Raw genomic sequence first — 16,455 nt, 5'->3', positions numbered from 1 at the left:
CCCAAACTGGACTGTTCCTGGGACACTGACGTAGGGTGGGCGGCCCAGCCTTCTGCCAGCAAAGGAGTCGATTGTTCCCTGACAGCTTCAAACTTGCAGACCTGAGCAGAGAAATAACAGGCCACAGAGAGGAGTTAAAAGTCAGCCCTGGGGCCAAGCAGAGGAGCCATTTAGACCATAATTGCAGGCAGCAGTGAGACATCCAGGAAGGTTCCACATTCCTGATTTTATGAGTTCCCTGGTCCCCTCCCATCAGGCCTGAGCCTGGGGTGGCCTGGTGGGCTCACCCAGAGTGAGGCTAAGGTGGATTTGGAGGGGTTGGGCTCAATGCTCAGGACCAAGAGTGGAAATGATGAGAGGAACAAACCAGGGATGTGGAAACACTTGTGCGGGCGAAAGAGCAGGACATTAAAGAACAGGGGAGGGAGCAGTCATGCATCAAAAGAGAGACGAGTATGAAAAATTTCGGGAGGATGAAGATGAAAGGAAGGGAGAAACTGTTCAATCCCCTGGTCCTCCAGTCCCCAGGGAAGGGCATGTTAAGACCAGGGAAGGGACCCGTAGAGGGATAGAAATTTAAAGTGAAGCCTCCTCTTTTCCCTGGGCCTGACTCCCCTGCTGGGCAAGTCCCAATGATTCCAGGCACGTAACCTGGTCAGACCACCAAGTTCTAATATTGGCCCGAAGGTTCACAAGCCTCTGCCAGGCTGCCTCATTACTCAGCTTCTATTGCTTCAAGAATAAAAATAGCTACTCCATAGTGATGTCCAGGGCTAAACAAGAGCACAGGTGTAAGGCAGCCACCCGGAGAAGCTGCTCGAAAAGCGTGGGCCATCATCTTCACCATCTACCCTCACGGAGTTAGGAGAATCAAAGGAAATGACGCTCCTGGCAGATCTGCCTCTTGGTCCGGCACAGACTGCATCCTCAGTAAACAGAATTTTTTTTTATTATTAAGTGACCAGGATGGGATGGGCATAGTCAGGTTCTTGGATTCAGAGCCTGAGATCTGGAAACGGAGGCTGGAGCTGCAGATGAGAAGCAAGGGGAGTGTCTATGGCCTGTGGCTGGAATGGGGTTGGCTGGGGGGCTCGGAACCCAGGCCTGCCACAGGCCGGAATCCCCAGGCCTGGTCCTGCCCTGGGTAGGGTGTTCCCCATGGTGATTAGCGGGGTAGTTAAATGGGCTGTGGCCAGACATGCCATTGGGGTGAACTCAACAGAGTGGTCTTTGATCTCCTCTGGCCAAGCCCAGTTCTTGAAAGGGATATAAGTCAAAGAGAGTCTTAGAGAGCCAGACTTTGGACGCTCCTCGTTCATTTTTGCTCCCTCGCCCTCTGGCATTAGCTCCCACCATGACCCAACGATCTTCCATCACCATCAAATCGGGGGGCACGCGGAACTTCAGTGCCTCCTCAGCCAGCCTCCTCCCGGCGAGCTGCCGGCCCAGCTTCAGCTCTGTCTCCATGTCCCAGAGTGGAAAGAGCTTTGGGGGCGGCTTTGGGGGTGGCTTCGGGACAAGGAGCCTCCACAGCTTGGGAGGAAGCAAGAGAATCTCCATCAGCGGGGGCTACCGCTCCAGCCGCAGCAGCTTTGGGGGTGCTAGCTGTGGGCTGGGTGTCGGTGGCCTAGGGTACAGAATGGGGGGAGGCTTCAGTGGGTACGGAATGGGAGGTGGGATGATGGCTGGAGCTGGGGGCATCCAGGAGGTCACAGTCAACCAGAGTCTCCTGACACCCCTGAACCTGGAGATCGATCCCTCTCTCCAGCGGGTGCGCAAAGAGGAGCGTGAGCAGATCAAGACCCTCAACAACAAGTTCGCCTCCTTCATCGACAAGGTGAGAAACACATGGGTCCCCACCTGGAAAGCACCGAAGCCGGGGGATCTTAGCCTTCTGGTGTTTTTCTGAAGTCTGTTATGACTTCCCAGGACCTTCAGTCCTAGGGACTAAGCAGCCTGCTGGTGGGGAGAGGGAGAGTGGTCTCCCACTTTGCTGAGCTGAGACCAAAAAAATTTCCCTCTTCAGACCCAAGAGCTCTCTGACCCACTATGAGGACATTGCTCTTCTCATGTATTTGGCTTAAAATGAGCACAAGGGGAATGCATTTTGAGGGAAGGGGGTCAAGTTTACAAGTTCATGGAAGTGAACTGGGTCCTTTTTTCTTACTCAGCTGAGTCAGCACTCATGTGTTCCCATGGCAGTAGGCATCTGCCTGGTGACATTGATGTCTAGGAAGCTAAGTGGGCAGAGAGGGGACACTCAGAGCATTTAGCATACGTTCTTTGGTAAAAAGGAAACTTGTGACTTCAGCCTGAATCCCACTCTGGGATTCTAGGGACTTCCCAACTCTGGGAAAGAACCCCTGCATCCCCATTGCACCGGAATTGGTTGGTTTTGCCTGGGAAGAACCAGTTCAAGGATCTTGATCTATCAGACTCCATATCTGGAATCTGAATGAAAGAATGCTGAGCTAAGAGGCAACCTGCCAGGTTCCAATTTGGTTCTACTGCTGCAAGAGTCACCAATTTCTCAGGTTTGAGTTGGGTTGGACAGATGGATTCTAAGGTCCCTTTGTAGGTCTGATAAACTATGAGTGCCTCCTGGTATGGACAAGACCACTGAGCACACAGACCTCACCAAGAGCACTGCCAAGGCACTGGTCCTTTAGCTTTGTCACCCATGTCATCCCACCTAGCCTAGGTTGTACTAACAGAGGGGAGATTTTCAGGAGCCTGGCTATGAAGAGAAGATCCTGGGCCTTGCTTTTCCCAGGTTCATCTGGAGGGGATGAGGGAGATGAGAGCCTAGGACTAGGGAGGGGCTTAGAGATAGGATGTTCTCCTTCGTCCAACAACAGGAGAAGCTAGAAAGGATGCATTTGTTAATAACTCTCTATAAGGATACTGCCATCTCCAAAGGCTTGGAGAAACTGTTCCTTTATTCATTTTGGTTCCTCTGAGTGGAAAGGCTTTGGTCAAGGGGAAGGGTAATGCCTCCCAGGCTAATTTAAGAAACTCAAATTAACAGCACAAAACCTCAAAGAACTCAAGAAAGCAAAGAGACAAAGGGGCTTTTCTAAGGCCACATGGCTAGTGAGGGACACAACTGGAATTGTGCCCAGGTCCCCCGAACACAACTCATGAGTGACCCCCTACTCAGAATTTCTGGAGTGTGCAGGCTTGGTAGCTTACATCCTAGATCCTGAGAAATCCTTTCCCAGAAAATGGACAGATGGAATTTTCTGCCATAAACCTCCTACTCATGTAATAGAAATAAAAATCTCGCCAGTGACATGGTGACAGAGGGTTCTTTTCTTACGTTAGCACACATCAGTATGGTTTGGTGTGTTCAGATGGCTTCCTGCACCTACTTCCCTACTTTGTCCCCCTTCAAATCAAACTACCACCTGTGCCCCAAGCCCTCTGCAACAAAATCTGTAAACCTCAGGATCCTTGCAGGCAATGGGGAAGAAGAGGAGAATGCCACCTGGATTCTGAATCTTGCAGAGACTTCCTGAACTGTTGGGGGTCCCATATCCCAGAGCACTCTGGGAATCTACTGCACAGAAGCCCTCATGGTCTCTTACCTCTGGCTTGGGCAGGTGCGGTTCCTGGAGCAGCAGAACAAAGTCCTGGAAACGAAATGGAGCCTCCTGCAAGACCACAAAACCACCAGAGCTAATATCGAACCCATGTTTGAAGCCTACATCAACAACCTGAGGCGGCAGCTGGACTGCCTGGGAGGAGAGCGGGGGAGGCTGGAGATGGAGCTGAAGAACATGCAGGACGTGGTGGAGGACTTCAAGAACAAGTGAGTGGAGGCTCAGCCAGCTCCTGGGCCAGAGTCCTGCCCTAGGGCTCTGGCAGAGACCAGGGACAGCAGAGAAATAGGCTCTGCTCTTCAGAAATGCCCAGTCCAATGGGAAATGAGATGCACAGCTGGGGCATGGGGTGGAATAGAAATAGACACAAAAGTAGAATGAGAACTGGGACCCGGTAGTCAAGAATGTCGAGGTCCTAGGGAGGAACTAGAATTACAGATGACAATGAGTGACATGGGTACGAAGGGCTAGGTAAACACAACTCCGCAGATGAGGAAAGTCAGGCTCTGAGGTGGCAACTCATGAGGTAAGAGTTAAACCCAGAGAATCTCACTGGCACATTTATTCAACCAAATCCCAGGGCTCCTTGACAGTCTTTATGCATTATGGCCCTGGCCAAGAAGCTGGAGGAACAGAGAAGAAAGCCTATTTGCAGACTTCCCTCAGGACTATCTGCACACATGCATGCGCAAGCACGCATGTGTGCACACTCGTGCGCGCACACACACACACACACACCTTTAAGGGTCATGGTATGCTCATGCCCATAAACATGATTTTTTTTCCTTTTTATTTTTCTTGTTCTAATTGATTTCCAATTATCTTGGCCCAACCAAAATTAGTAACTTGATGATGAGTTTTGGTTACTGTTTGTAGAAGTGAGAGTTCAGGACTCTAAAACAGAATCCTGCTAAAACCTAACCAACATGGTAGCCACTATCCACATGTAACTATTTTTTTTAAGTTTATGCAATTTTATTGATCAATTACACCTCGAGAAAACTGATCAGTGGTGGGCACATACTGACTGAATTTAATATGATATAGTTCATTTGTCAAAAGATCAAGTTCATGTGCCGGACTAAAAAGAAAAGTAACTTAAAATTTTTTTAATTATCTGGCTCTACATTATTTTTATAAACAAAAACACAAAACAGCTATTATAGGGTTAGAAACTTGAACTTCGTAAATTCAAAGTCTTGGTTTCTCCCTTCTCCTGCTCTTATTTTGTTCTTTTAATCAATGCTGTTAATCTTCTTATTGTCTGGATAAGAGTCTTTCTGAAACTTCCCTTGTCACATTTAAATCTATTAAATAAAATTTGAAATCCCATTCCTCAGTCACACTAGCTGCATTTTAAGTGCTCAATCACACATGTTAATGGTTTCTGTAATGAACAAAGATACATAGCATTCTATCATTGCAAAAGTTCTATCTGACAGTGCTATAGAACCTAGTCAATGGCACTCTCTAGCTGAATGATCTCAAGAAAACTGTTTAACTTCTCCAAACCTCAGTTCATCTGTTATAGGGATGACAATAGTGCTCCACTTATAAGGGAGTTGAGAATATTAAATCAAAACTTGCATGGAAAGTGCTTGGTAGGGCACCCAGTGCTTGACATAGTAAGTCCTTAAATGTTATCTATTTTGATTGTCCTTATGACTAGGCATCTGTGTGTGGTAATACAGACCAAGGTGAGAGAAGAAGGAGCAGATGGGTAATTTATAATGCAAGTACAAACATGGGGTAACAGGGTTTTAATCCGAGAAGGCTTTCTGGAGGAAGAGGAGACTAAAGCTGAAAGCACAGGGGGAGGGACGTGGGATCTGTTGAAGAGCATGTTCCTGGTTAACAGCTAGGCAGTGTTCCTGTGGGATCCAGGTGGCCTGTGCAGCAGAGGGACTATGAGCTGGGAGACATCAAAGACAAGGACAGTGGCATGGAGTCAGGTGAAGAAAAAATGTTCAGATTTCATAAAAAGGCAACTGAAGGCAACAATAAGGAGCACCAAATTGGTTTTCCCAGAGAACATGGAAGAAGGCACAGCACTGAAGTCTCAATGGCAGGAAAGTGTGTGGTGCTCAGGTCCCACGGGGCAGTGAAATTCTAGTAACACACCTGTATGTGTTCAGACTTGGTAGTTGTCAAAGATTAAAGACTTGCCATTCCATAGACGGGAAAGAATTCAGAGAGGTTAGGATCTAGCTAGCCAGTGAAGTTGCCCAGGGTGACTCAGTGGCAGGCGGGACTTCCCGGCCAAGAGCTGAACCCCGGCTATCTAATGCAACTGATGCTTCGGAGACTCAGGTGGGGAGTGGGTCACCTGGGGAAGAAGTGAGGCTCCCTTCTCAGAGAAGGGTGAGCAGGAAAGTATCTCCATAGCCCCATTGAGCAGGAGGGGGTGTGTTGCTGCCTAGGGGAAAACCCAAGAATAAGACAACAAGGGGAATGGACTCTGCTCCTTAGGTGTGGTTCAGGTGGCTGAGGACACCTGAGGGGTATGCAGGCTGAAGACACCAGAGGGGACAGGACAGTATAGTGGGATACAGGAGCCAGGTCAGATCCCAGGAGCCTCTTACTGCTCTCTCCATTCTTCCTCTCACTACCTCTGTTTGTGTTGGGGTGAGCCCATTAGAAAATAAAATAAAATAAGGAAGCATGTCTGCTTCATCCGGGGACCCAAGTATTCTAAGGAGATGAGCTGTGGAATGAGGGGTGGTTTTATTCTATTCTCAGTTTGCACTGGGGCAGTGTTTGATTGGCGACTTAGGGGTATATGTGTCCTGGAGAGCTATGGTAGAGTAGGATATTTTCCAATGACCTATCTCCAGAGCCCTCCTCCACTCCCACTCCTTCTCTACTCTTCCCACAGGTATGAAGAGGAAATCAACAGGCGAACAGCAGCGGAGAATGAGTTTGTGGTGCTCAAGAAGGTGAGGGGACAGAGAGCCAGGCTGGGAGACGGGGGCAGTATAGGGGTCAGATCACAGAGGTCTGGAACTTTCTGCTTGATGGGACTATCAAAGGGAGAAGAGAAACTTCCAGGGGCTGAGTTGGAAGGGGACAGAGCTGCAGCTATAAAGGTTGGAAGCCAGGTGGGCTTTGGGGGGAGGCTTGGAGAACCTAGAGGCAGTGGGAGCCCAGGGTCCCAGGATGGGGTCTCTTCACCATGTGAGGTGCCATAGAAGACCTTTCACATGGTACCTGCTAACAACCAGGAAGAATCCCTGAGGACTCTGTTCCTCCTATGGTATGGATCTTCCCCCTCCTCCAACCTCCACTCCACAGCTGGGAAGAGACAGGTTCCCCCTCAGGAGCTGAAGCTACCCCTCTAGCTCATGGCCAGAGGCAGCAAGCTGGGCCCAAAAGTGGGCCCAAGGTGATAGCATGTTCTGTGCCCAGGATGTGGACGCTGCCTACATGAACAAGGTGGAGCTGGAAGCCAAGGTGGATGCCCTGATGGATGAGATCAACTTCCTGAGGGCGTTCTATGAGGCGGTAAGAGGACCCAGTGTTCCCCCAACCTCTGGAAGGGCTGGTGGCTGGGACAGTGGCTGCTGATTCCTTCCCTGGCCTTCTGCTACAGTCCCTCTCTCCATCTGTGGGTGTAATTCATGAGGCAGATGCAGGTTCCCATACAAGGGAGAAAACAAGTTTCCTTAGAACAGCTAGAAGGTAGGGAGAGGTGGAAAATTTAGCCTCGACCACTTGAACCAACCATGTTCCATTGGGCAAACAAAAGAATGGACTTCCTGTGATTGAAATGCCTGTAGTTCCCACAGAAGCACCTGAGCAACCTGGCTCCCCCAGCCCAGCCCAGCCCAGCCCTATCTGCTGCTCTTCCTAGAGCTATTATTGCAGAATGACACAATTACGCAAATCAAGCAGCAATTAGCAAGCCTGCAGATGCTTCTGAAAGCCCGCAACACAATTGCCTGCTTCTCCTAAAGACATGATTTTGTTGAGCACCTCTATTCAAGGATACTCTTCTCAGACACTTACCACTAGGATGGTACTGAGAAAACCCAATGGAACCCCTAGATTCTTAGGTCTTATAGTTAGGGAGTCAGGCAATGGCAAGGTAATCAAATAACTACCATTTCAGACATAATGGGGGCAAAGAAGAAAAATGGCAAGAGGCAGCCATGGAAGGCAAGGAGCAAGTGACATTTAATAAGTCTGAAGGAAGAGAAGATATGAGCCAGAAAGACAAGGGGAGGTGGATTGTGTCTCAGCCACAGGGATCTGGAAGAACAGCATGGCTAGAGCAGAGTGAGGAGGTGGGACAGCAGTGTCAAGGTGGGGAGAGGAGGGGGATTGGTAGGTCTCCAGGTAGGACAGTTGACATCTATAGGGTCAGCTATGTTTGGTGCCCACCAGCAGCCTGCCATGATGTTCCAAGACCAGAACTGTCAGCTCTAAGACCAGGTGCCTCCAGTGACCATTTCAGAGCTTGCATGAGACAAAAAGCTGTCCTTTGCTCTGCTTATTCTCTTCATTATGGCAACCAGCGTGGTGCTGGCTCCTAAATCTGAGGGGGCCCCTTGTCCAGCAGGCCCATGGGCTGAACCTCACCCCCACCCCACCCACAGTGAGGTCAGGGAGCAGGAAAAACTGTACGGAAAAAACCAAACTGCAGCTTAAGAACAAAATAGCCCTTTGCTGAAACAGAAAATGTAAGAAGCAGCTGGTACTAAAGAGGATAGAGGGGTATTTTTGCTTTGATTTATGCTTTGGAGCAGCAATTCTCAGATTCCAAAGCATCCGAACCTTCTGGAGTCTTGTTAACATACCAGCTTGGACTGAGGATGTCTGGGGAGCTGAATGTGGCATTCCCATCCTGCTCCCAGGTGGGTGGGGCTGATACTGTCCATCTGAAGTGAGAAAATCCACTGCTTTGGTCAATTCTGAAAATAGATCAAATCAAATTAATTGTGGGCTTACTGTTCAAAAAACATCTTTTATGGGTTACTACTGAGCCCTCACGGAAGTCTTGCAAGGCAGTATTGCGATGAGCCTCTCTGAGACCCAGAGATGCTCTCCAAACTTGCTCTGCAGAGCCAGACTTGGATTTCTCAGCCCCATGTGCTTTCTGCTAATCCAAGCTCATTTCCATTTCCCAGTCCTGAGGAGCAAAATTGGGAAACAGAATGAGGACATAGCCGAGTTGTCTGGCTCCTTCTGACTCAGTTTTCTTTCCCAAGTTGATTTCTTTATGTGGTATGAAGGGCTGTGCTTTCTCAGAACATTAACAGTCATAACAAGGTGTGCTCCCCCCACCCCCCGCCATCCCGCAATGGGAGTGGTTTCTGGAGAATTCTGGCTAGAGTTACCTGTGCTGCTGCTCCCCAGGCCAGATGAGCCGATGATGATAAAAAGCAGCTGTAAACTTCCTAATGTCCCTCCCGAGTTTTGAAGGCTTCTAGAGATAATCAGGGAGCATGACCCCAAAATACAAGACCCTCTATGCCAGGGTCTGTCTTCCAACACAATCAGGCACATGAATGCCCCGCCTCAGCTCTCCCCTTTGGGCCCAATCACAGGAGCTGGCCCAGCTTCAGGCTCAGATCTCTGAGACCTCCGTGGTCTTGTCCATGGACAACAACCGCAGCCTGGACCTGGACAGCATCATCGCCGAGGTCAAGGCGCAGTATGAGGACATTGCCAACCGCAGTCGGGCAGAAGCGGAGTCCTGGTACCAGACCAAGGTGAGCTATCAAGAGAAAATCCATTAAACAAGCACAGAGAGCCAAGGTTTCAAACACAAATAAGATGAGAGCCTTGTCTTCTCAGATGTTCCAGCCTGGGTCAAAGGCATCTGAGTTCAGCTCGAGACTCGCCCTCTAATCTAGCACCATCAGGAGCTGGGGAATAGCCAGATGCAGGCAGAAAATGATCAGTTCCACTGCTAGGACAGATGGACACACACTTTCAATGCCCTGTATCAGAGAACAGGTACAACTGGACAGTTCCAGCCATAATGCCAACAGGAGGATGAGGAGGGGACATGGTCATGATGAAGCTCTAAAACCTCCTGGTAGAAGATAGAGCATCCAGAGAAGAGAGGTGGAACTGGCTGGGGTGGCAAAACTGAGAGGTCACAGAATGAGATTCTTCAGGATGGAGTAGACACTCTGCTGGGGGATCTTGAAAGATGAGATGTGGTGTCAGGACAAACAACTATGGAGGAGCTACGGAAACAGAAAGGGCTGGGCACCCAGTGTGATGCTGTATGGGGGAGGGTGCAGTGCTTGGAGTGGAGGGAGAAGGAAGAGCCTGGCCATGGGTCAGCTGTGGGGTGAAGCCTGTGGACACGGAGAGTGAGGGGCTATGATGGGGCAGGATGCCGGCAAAGCCAGGAGTCTCCAAGCAGGACAAAGGAAGCCTGTGGAGCCTGGAGCCACCATCTGCTCTCCTCTCGATTGCTCTTCCTGCCAGCTGCACACATCCATTACTCAAGGTCTGTTTCTCTTTTCTTCTAGTATGAGGAGCTGCAGCGGTCCGCCGGCCGGCATGGGGATGACCTCCGCACCACCAAGATGGAGATCTCCGAGCTAAACCGGGCCATGCAGAGACTGCGCTCGGAGATTGATAACCTGAAGAAACAGGTCAGTCTTAGCTCCCAAAGGTCATCCCATCCATGCCCTTACCTTTGGGAAGAGCTGGACCTGGGCCTAACTCAACCCATGCAGAGAAAAGCTTCCTGGACCTATGGTCTCCAGATATATAGAAATGTATCCACTAGGACCTGTCCTTTCCTGTGGAGTCTCAAATGGCCACACCTTGGCTTGCATTACTTACCCTTTGCCAGGGAAGTGTGGCATTGAAAAGGGCCTCAGAAAACCATTTTCTCCATCCTGATGCAGTTCTAATTATCCGAGGAGGACAGAGAGCACTCCAGCTCCAGCCTCCTTTACCTTAAATCCATTTCAGGGAATCCTTCCATGTTTTTATCATAAAGTCCACTTCTTATTACATTCTCTGTGAATGGTGTCACAATCTCCCATCTTCCGCTGGCAGTGTGCCACACTTCAGGCCGCCATTGCTGATGCAGAGCAGCGTGGGGAGATGGCCCTCAAGGATGCCAAGAACAAGCTGGCAGAGCTGGAGGATGCTCTGCAGAAGGCCAAGCAGGACATGGCGCGGCAGCTCCGAGAATACCAAGAGCTGATGAACGTCAAGCTGGCGTTAGACATTGAGATTGCCACCTACCGCAAGCTGCTGGAGGGCGAGGAGTGCAGGTGGGTCAACTTCTGCTCCCACCATGGCCAAAGCAGATGCCACCAGAGCATATCATAATGCTACAGAGGCTGCATGAGCCCCACAGTGTCAGCCCCCCACAGAGAAATTCCATGCCAATGCTCCTTTAGAGACATCCTGTAGCTGCAGCCACTGTTACCATTCCTGCTGGACCCAGGGCAGCAGTCAGGGCCAAAAGTATCAGAAAGAGGAGTGATCATGACCATGTGGAACCCCTAAGCAGGCCATCTCTATGCACGGCCTATAGCAAACTTAGCCACACTCACGACCAGCCTCAGAGGCCCCATGTCTTCCCAGAGATGCCCTATAATGTCACCATCCTGGTCCACCTTTGGCATGAATCCCTCCCCCCTCTAAATGTCCCCTCACATATTTTCTTTAGTTTCCAAACGCTAAAGAGGTAAGTGGAACCCAGGACTCTCTAACTTCTCAGCAATGAAATGTCCCTTTCTCTCCCCACCTGCCACAGACTCACTGGAGAAGGCGTTGGATCTGTGAACATCTGTGAGTAACTGTCTTGGGATGAAAGAAATTGGGGGTGCAAAATGGGTGCTAACAGCATCACTAATTAGGATTTTGTGGCTAGAAAATGAACACCCTGTGGCATTAAGACCCTCTTTGGGGCTCTGTGGAGACCCCTCTCCTCCCAGTGGGTTCAAGAGAACTCAGCACTGGGACATTCCATGTCCCTAAGGAAGGAATTGGAGTAGAGCTCAGAGACTTTCTCCTCACTCTGGGATAATCTCCCCAGGTGACCCCTCGCCCCCTAAGCTGGCTGCAGTGGGGGTCACATGTCCTCAGGAGTGTGACACCAGCCTGGCCCCTGAGGATCCAATTATGGGACAGGACTGCTCAAGCAGCGATGGGTCCCCAGTTCAATGGCCTGATTTCTCTGAGATTCAGAAACTAACATAATAAGAAGCTGTGAACCAGGTTCAAGGAAAAGACTTTTATTTAGATTTAAGCACTTTAACTGAACAAGTAGAACAGTCACTGGCCTGGCTTGGCCTGGACTCCCAGGAGGGAGACCAGGAGGAATCATGTCACAGAGCCACATCCCCCCACCCAGGAAAAGATGGGCATCCTGTGTGATGCCACAGGAGCCCTGAGTCCTGGTCATGGAAATCAAAGCTCCTTGGGCGTCCCTGAATCAGAACACCTGGGAGCCTGGAAGAGAGCCTGCCACCAATTGGAGTCAGTCACCTTGGCCATCCCTCTCCTCCAGACAGAACCCACAGATAGCCCATCCATCCGGGTCTCAGAGCCCTCCAGGGCCCATTCCAGCCCACACTGACTCAACTGCTCTGGGCCAAGACCTGGGCTAGGATTTTTCCCTTAAGGAATTTCCAGAATGGGGGTGTCATAGGATCTTCATGGGGAGAAGCCAACTCTGAAAGTGAGGGTTGAAGCAAAGCCTTCTCGTGTTGGATAAAGTCAGGAGGCTGTCCCTGTCAGGAGGGAGCTCCTCATCCTTGAAAACATAGCATAGACACAAAAGTGTTGCCTCTCAGTGACGTAGTCAAGGGGACTCCAATTCCGGAGGGGTTCATCAGGTGACCTGTTCTGCAACATGGCAGTCTGCGGTCCTCTCCCTGAATCCGAGGCCTCATGTTGCACCCCACATGACAGCCTCTTGATAGAGAAGAGGAACCAACACAGCACAGGAGCCCGAAGTCTTCATTCTGGCAGGCATGACCTTGGCCAAGGCATTTGATCTCTTTGCATCTCATCTTTTCTTTTTAAAAGGGGACACTGTAATGATGCCCTCTCAGGCCTCAGTGAGATCAGTGTGGTCATAGCTGTGAAAGGGCTTTAAAAACTGTAGGATGATGGGCCCATGCCCACCCTGCCTCAGCCTGACCACTGTTCCCAAGGCTCCCTGGGGGGAGAGTGTTGCCTGGAGCAAGACGCTGTGGGAGGACAGGCCTGGGTATGAGACCCCACCCCAGAGGGGCATCTTGGGAAAAGAGAGGAACCTGCTAACGTGTCTGTCTTCCCTCCACAGCTGTGGTCTCTTCCTCTGGAGGCTCAGGCTACAGCGGGGGCAGCGGCCTGTGCATGGGTGGGGGCGGCTACAGCAGCAGCCTCAGCTACGGTGGCAGCGGCGGGGGCAGCGGATTCAGCTCCACCAGCAGCCGCGGTGGCAGCAGCAGCAGTTCCAGCATGCGCATCATCTCCAAGACGTCGTCCTCCACCAAGAAGAGTTACAGGAGCTAAGGCGCCCACCTGTCCTGGGCAGCCACCCCCAAGGTCCAAGCTTCCAGCCTCAGGCCTGATGCTTTGCCCACATCCCATGCTCACATCCACCGCAGCAGGCAGGGGAGTGGCAAGTGGCTATGAATTTAAAGGTCACCTTGTCCATCTCTTGTCACAGGCCCCACAGAGATAGCTCATCCATCCTGGTCTCAGAGCCCTCCCGGGTTCATTCCAGCCCACATTGACTCAACTGCTCTGGGCTTAGACCTGGGCTAGGATTTTGCCCTTAAGAAATTCCCAGAATTGGGAGATGTAATAGGATCTCTTCCTTCTGTCTGACCCAGATCCACTACAATCCCAAGATGATTCCTCTTGCTCAGTCCTTCATGGGAACCTTAAAATTGACCCAGGGACCCTAAAGAAGTCCAGGGCCGTCTAGGTCTAATTTTCTACATAGGTTGTTTCTCCCTAAAGATGACACTTTTCCTGCTGGGCCCTCAGACCAGGAAATATCTTTGCTAACCCTGTCACACATATTGCCTTCTCTCCTCCTTTTATTTTGTCTCTGTCCAGGCCCTCAGCCAAGTCCACCAGCAACTCCCCCCAGTAAAATATTTGAACAAGGAATCAATAGCCCTCAAAACAGTACCAACTGTGATTATTCATACTAGATTGGGAAAAAATTTATCAAGAGCCCGAGTTCTCTGTGGCCTGCAGCTGCATTGCATGAGCTTCTAGCCACATTCCTTTCCATATCTGCCTCATTGAAACTAATATTAGATGGCTGACTCTGAACAGAAAGATCCCAGTGATGAGGGGGTAGGAGGCAGCCACTCAGCCCAAAATGCCCGCACAAGATACACCAAAAAAAGGAATCCAATTAGCCTATATAGAGAACTGCCCTGTGAGAATCCTCCTGCAAAACAATGCTCCAGCCTCGGCCCTCTCTCCCTTTCCCTTATGCTAACCACCTATTTCTTCTGGAAGCTTCTCTTTCCTTTTTACCTTATTCACCCTCACTGCTTTTCCTACTCATCCTCAGGGCCCCTCGTTGTGTGTTCTCCCTCGTTGCCCACCCTTCCTCTCCTCTCCTCTCCTCGCCTCTCTTCTCTATTTCTCTCCTTTCATCCTTCCCACTCTTCCCATTTTGCAACATATTTTCTGTTTTTGCTCTTCCAGCCTTTCTTTTCCCACATCCCAGCCTCTGAAATGTCTCCGAGCTATGAGGATTCTCCTGTCCCAGTGAGAACAAAGCTCTCTAAGGCAGCACCTCAAACTCTCTGCCCCGTGGGGAAGAACTGAGGTGGTGAGCTTGGAGGAGAGACAGTCCTGGCTTTGGAGTGTCCCCTCCCTCTGAAGGGACATAATAGCCCAGTCTCACCAAGGGAACAGAGGGAAGAGGCAGGTGAACAGGGTGAGGGGCTGCACTGAGTTTTTTTTTTTTTTTTTTTGGAGTTGGCCTTCATGGGTGATTTCCTTGTTTCGTTTGAAGAGTTGTAAACCCTCAAACACCCGCCATGAATTCAAAACCAAACCCGATCAAAAGAGAAGGAGGTTCCCTGCCACTCGGCTGCCATGCAGACCCAATTCACAGCTCCAGAAAACAAGTTAAAACTTCTAACTCCCTGTTCCTTTCTCGCTTGCCAAGTTGCTGAAATTGCTTCAATAAAATGTCACTGAGCACTCTAGGTCTTGACTGAGTCGTGTCCTGTCTTATACCTGGAGGGCAGCTTCAGAATCAGGAGGTCTGGGAGTGCATGCCTTCTGCCCACCATGAATGCCATGAACCATCCTACCCTCTGCCCCTGAGCTCTGGTCCTGGGCTTCTGGGAGCCCAGCACTGTCACTGAGACTACCATTGTGTCTGGATATGCTGAGGGAGCTCCACTGTACCATGTGGTCCCAGTGAGCCCTGTCCCCATCCACTAAAGAGTCTGAAATTTGGCCAGGTCTCTCAGCAGCACCAGCTCCATGAACATCATCTCCTGGGCCCACCAGGGTAGAGTGAGAGTCTCCTTCCCTGACACTGCGCAACAGTGTCCCAGCCCACACCACCCTCCACCTCCCACCATTCCCCAGGCCTCCCATGACACCCCTCACTTCAAGGCCCCAAGTCAAGACTACTGAAGAGGGAACAGTGTGAAATGGCACAGTCAGACTGAGAATTTTCAAGGTGCTGAAATGTTTAAGTTCTAGGCTCCTAATCTACAGGCAAAGAATGTGAAGCATGTTGGTGCAGATTCCCCGTCCCCAACCCAGGCCTTCAGAGCAGCAGAGCAAGGTGGGGTTAGGAGGAACAGGACTCAATCCCAACCTTATCACTGACAAGCTGAGTGATGGGGACACAGCCCTTCACTCTGCTCCTCACTTTCTTTGTCTGTAAGATGGTTGCTACAGCAAAGTGTTGCTGTGGAGGATAATGAGATAATGGATAGGAAGAGTTCAGAGGGACCCAGCAAATGTTAAACCTCAGTCAATGTCACTATTATTATCATTGGCTTGATTTTGACCTGGAAAAAAGTCTCAGCATGGAAGTGCAAGACCAAGCAGAGTTTGCACTGTGGAGATGGACGAGAGAAGAGGAAAGAAAATTGGCAGGGGCCGCAGGCCTCTCCAAGAGACTGTGTCTGTGACCTAGTTCTGGGAAGACAGCCTGACCCACATCCACCTGGCACATTCTTTAGAGCAGGCACTGTCTGAAGAGAGGTCCTCAAGCTGAATGTGCCTCAGGGAGGCTCCAGAGCACAAAACAGAACCCCAGACCAAGGCTGAATCCCCCGACCAGCTCCATGAACATCATGTCCTGGGGGACCCCCATGTGTGGGGGAAAGCATCCCTTCCTCTCCCAAAACTCCTCTTGAGACTCCTATACAGCATTTGTGTGTGTGTGTGTGTGTGTGTGTGTGTGTACAAATGGGTCCCTGGAGAGAAGTGTATATGCCTGGAGCCCTCCGCCCTCAAGACCCCAGGGGGGGTCTGGATCGCTGAACCATAGCCAGAGCCTTGCCTCCTGAGAAGGGGAAGATCCAGCAAGGCTCCCTCCAGCCCAAAAGGCTACCTCCCTAGGAACTCCTGGGATCACCTAGAGCCCATGAAGGGCACTTGGGTTGGAAGATCTATAGGAAGACAGAGACAGCCCTGGGCAAAGAGAGCATCCTCCATGTGTCTGATCTGCCCTTGAATCCCAGGGAAGTTGGGGTGTGTATTTCATGTCCCTCCCCTTCCCTCCTGTGAAATGATGTAAAGTCCCACTCTACCCCTCCTCGAGGCTGAGCCACGGGTTATGGCAGGCATCTCTGTCTGTATGGACCCTTTCATCGCCCCCATAAACAAGGAAGTCTTGGATTTTTATAGGCCCCACCAGCATGGGCCATTGGCTCCTTCTCTTGGCTTT

The 16,455-nt window shown here is 50.5% G+C and overlaps 1 protein-coding gene across 1 annotated transcript; it reads left to right on the top strand.

Annotated features, from left to right (window-relative positions):
- Window positions 1-1,219: 1,219 nt before the first annotated feature.
- On the top strand, window positions 1,220-14,749 carry LOC124087005 (keratin, type II cytoskeletal 5-like). Its single transcript, XM_046435580.2, has 9 exons — window positions 1,220-1,837; window positions 3,603-3,811; window positions 6,478-6,538; window positions 7,008-7,103; window positions 9,149-9,313; window positions 10,088-10,213; window positions 10,626-10,846; window positions 11,335-11,369; window positions 12,871-14,749. Exons 1-9 carry the CDS (start codon window positions 1,355-1,357, stop codon window positions 13,080-13,082), a joined length of 1,608 nt encoding a protein of 535 aa, XP_046291536.1. The 5' UTR covers window positions 1,220-1,354; the 3' UTR covers window positions 13,083-14,749.
- Window positions 14,750-16,455: the final 1,706 nt, after the last annotated feature.

The sequence above is a fragment of the Marmota monax genome, unplaced genomic scaffold (genome assembly GCF_021218885.2).
Source record: "Marmota monax isolate L192 unplaced genomic scaffold, Marmota_monax_Labrador192_F-V1.1 WCK01_AAM20220418_F8-fsc00012, whole genome shotgun sequence".
Lineage (NCBI taxonomy): Eukaryota > Metazoa > Chordata > Mammalia > Rodentia > Sciuridae > Marmota > Marmota monax.
This window is presented reverse-complemented; position numbering and strand designations above follow the sequence as displayed.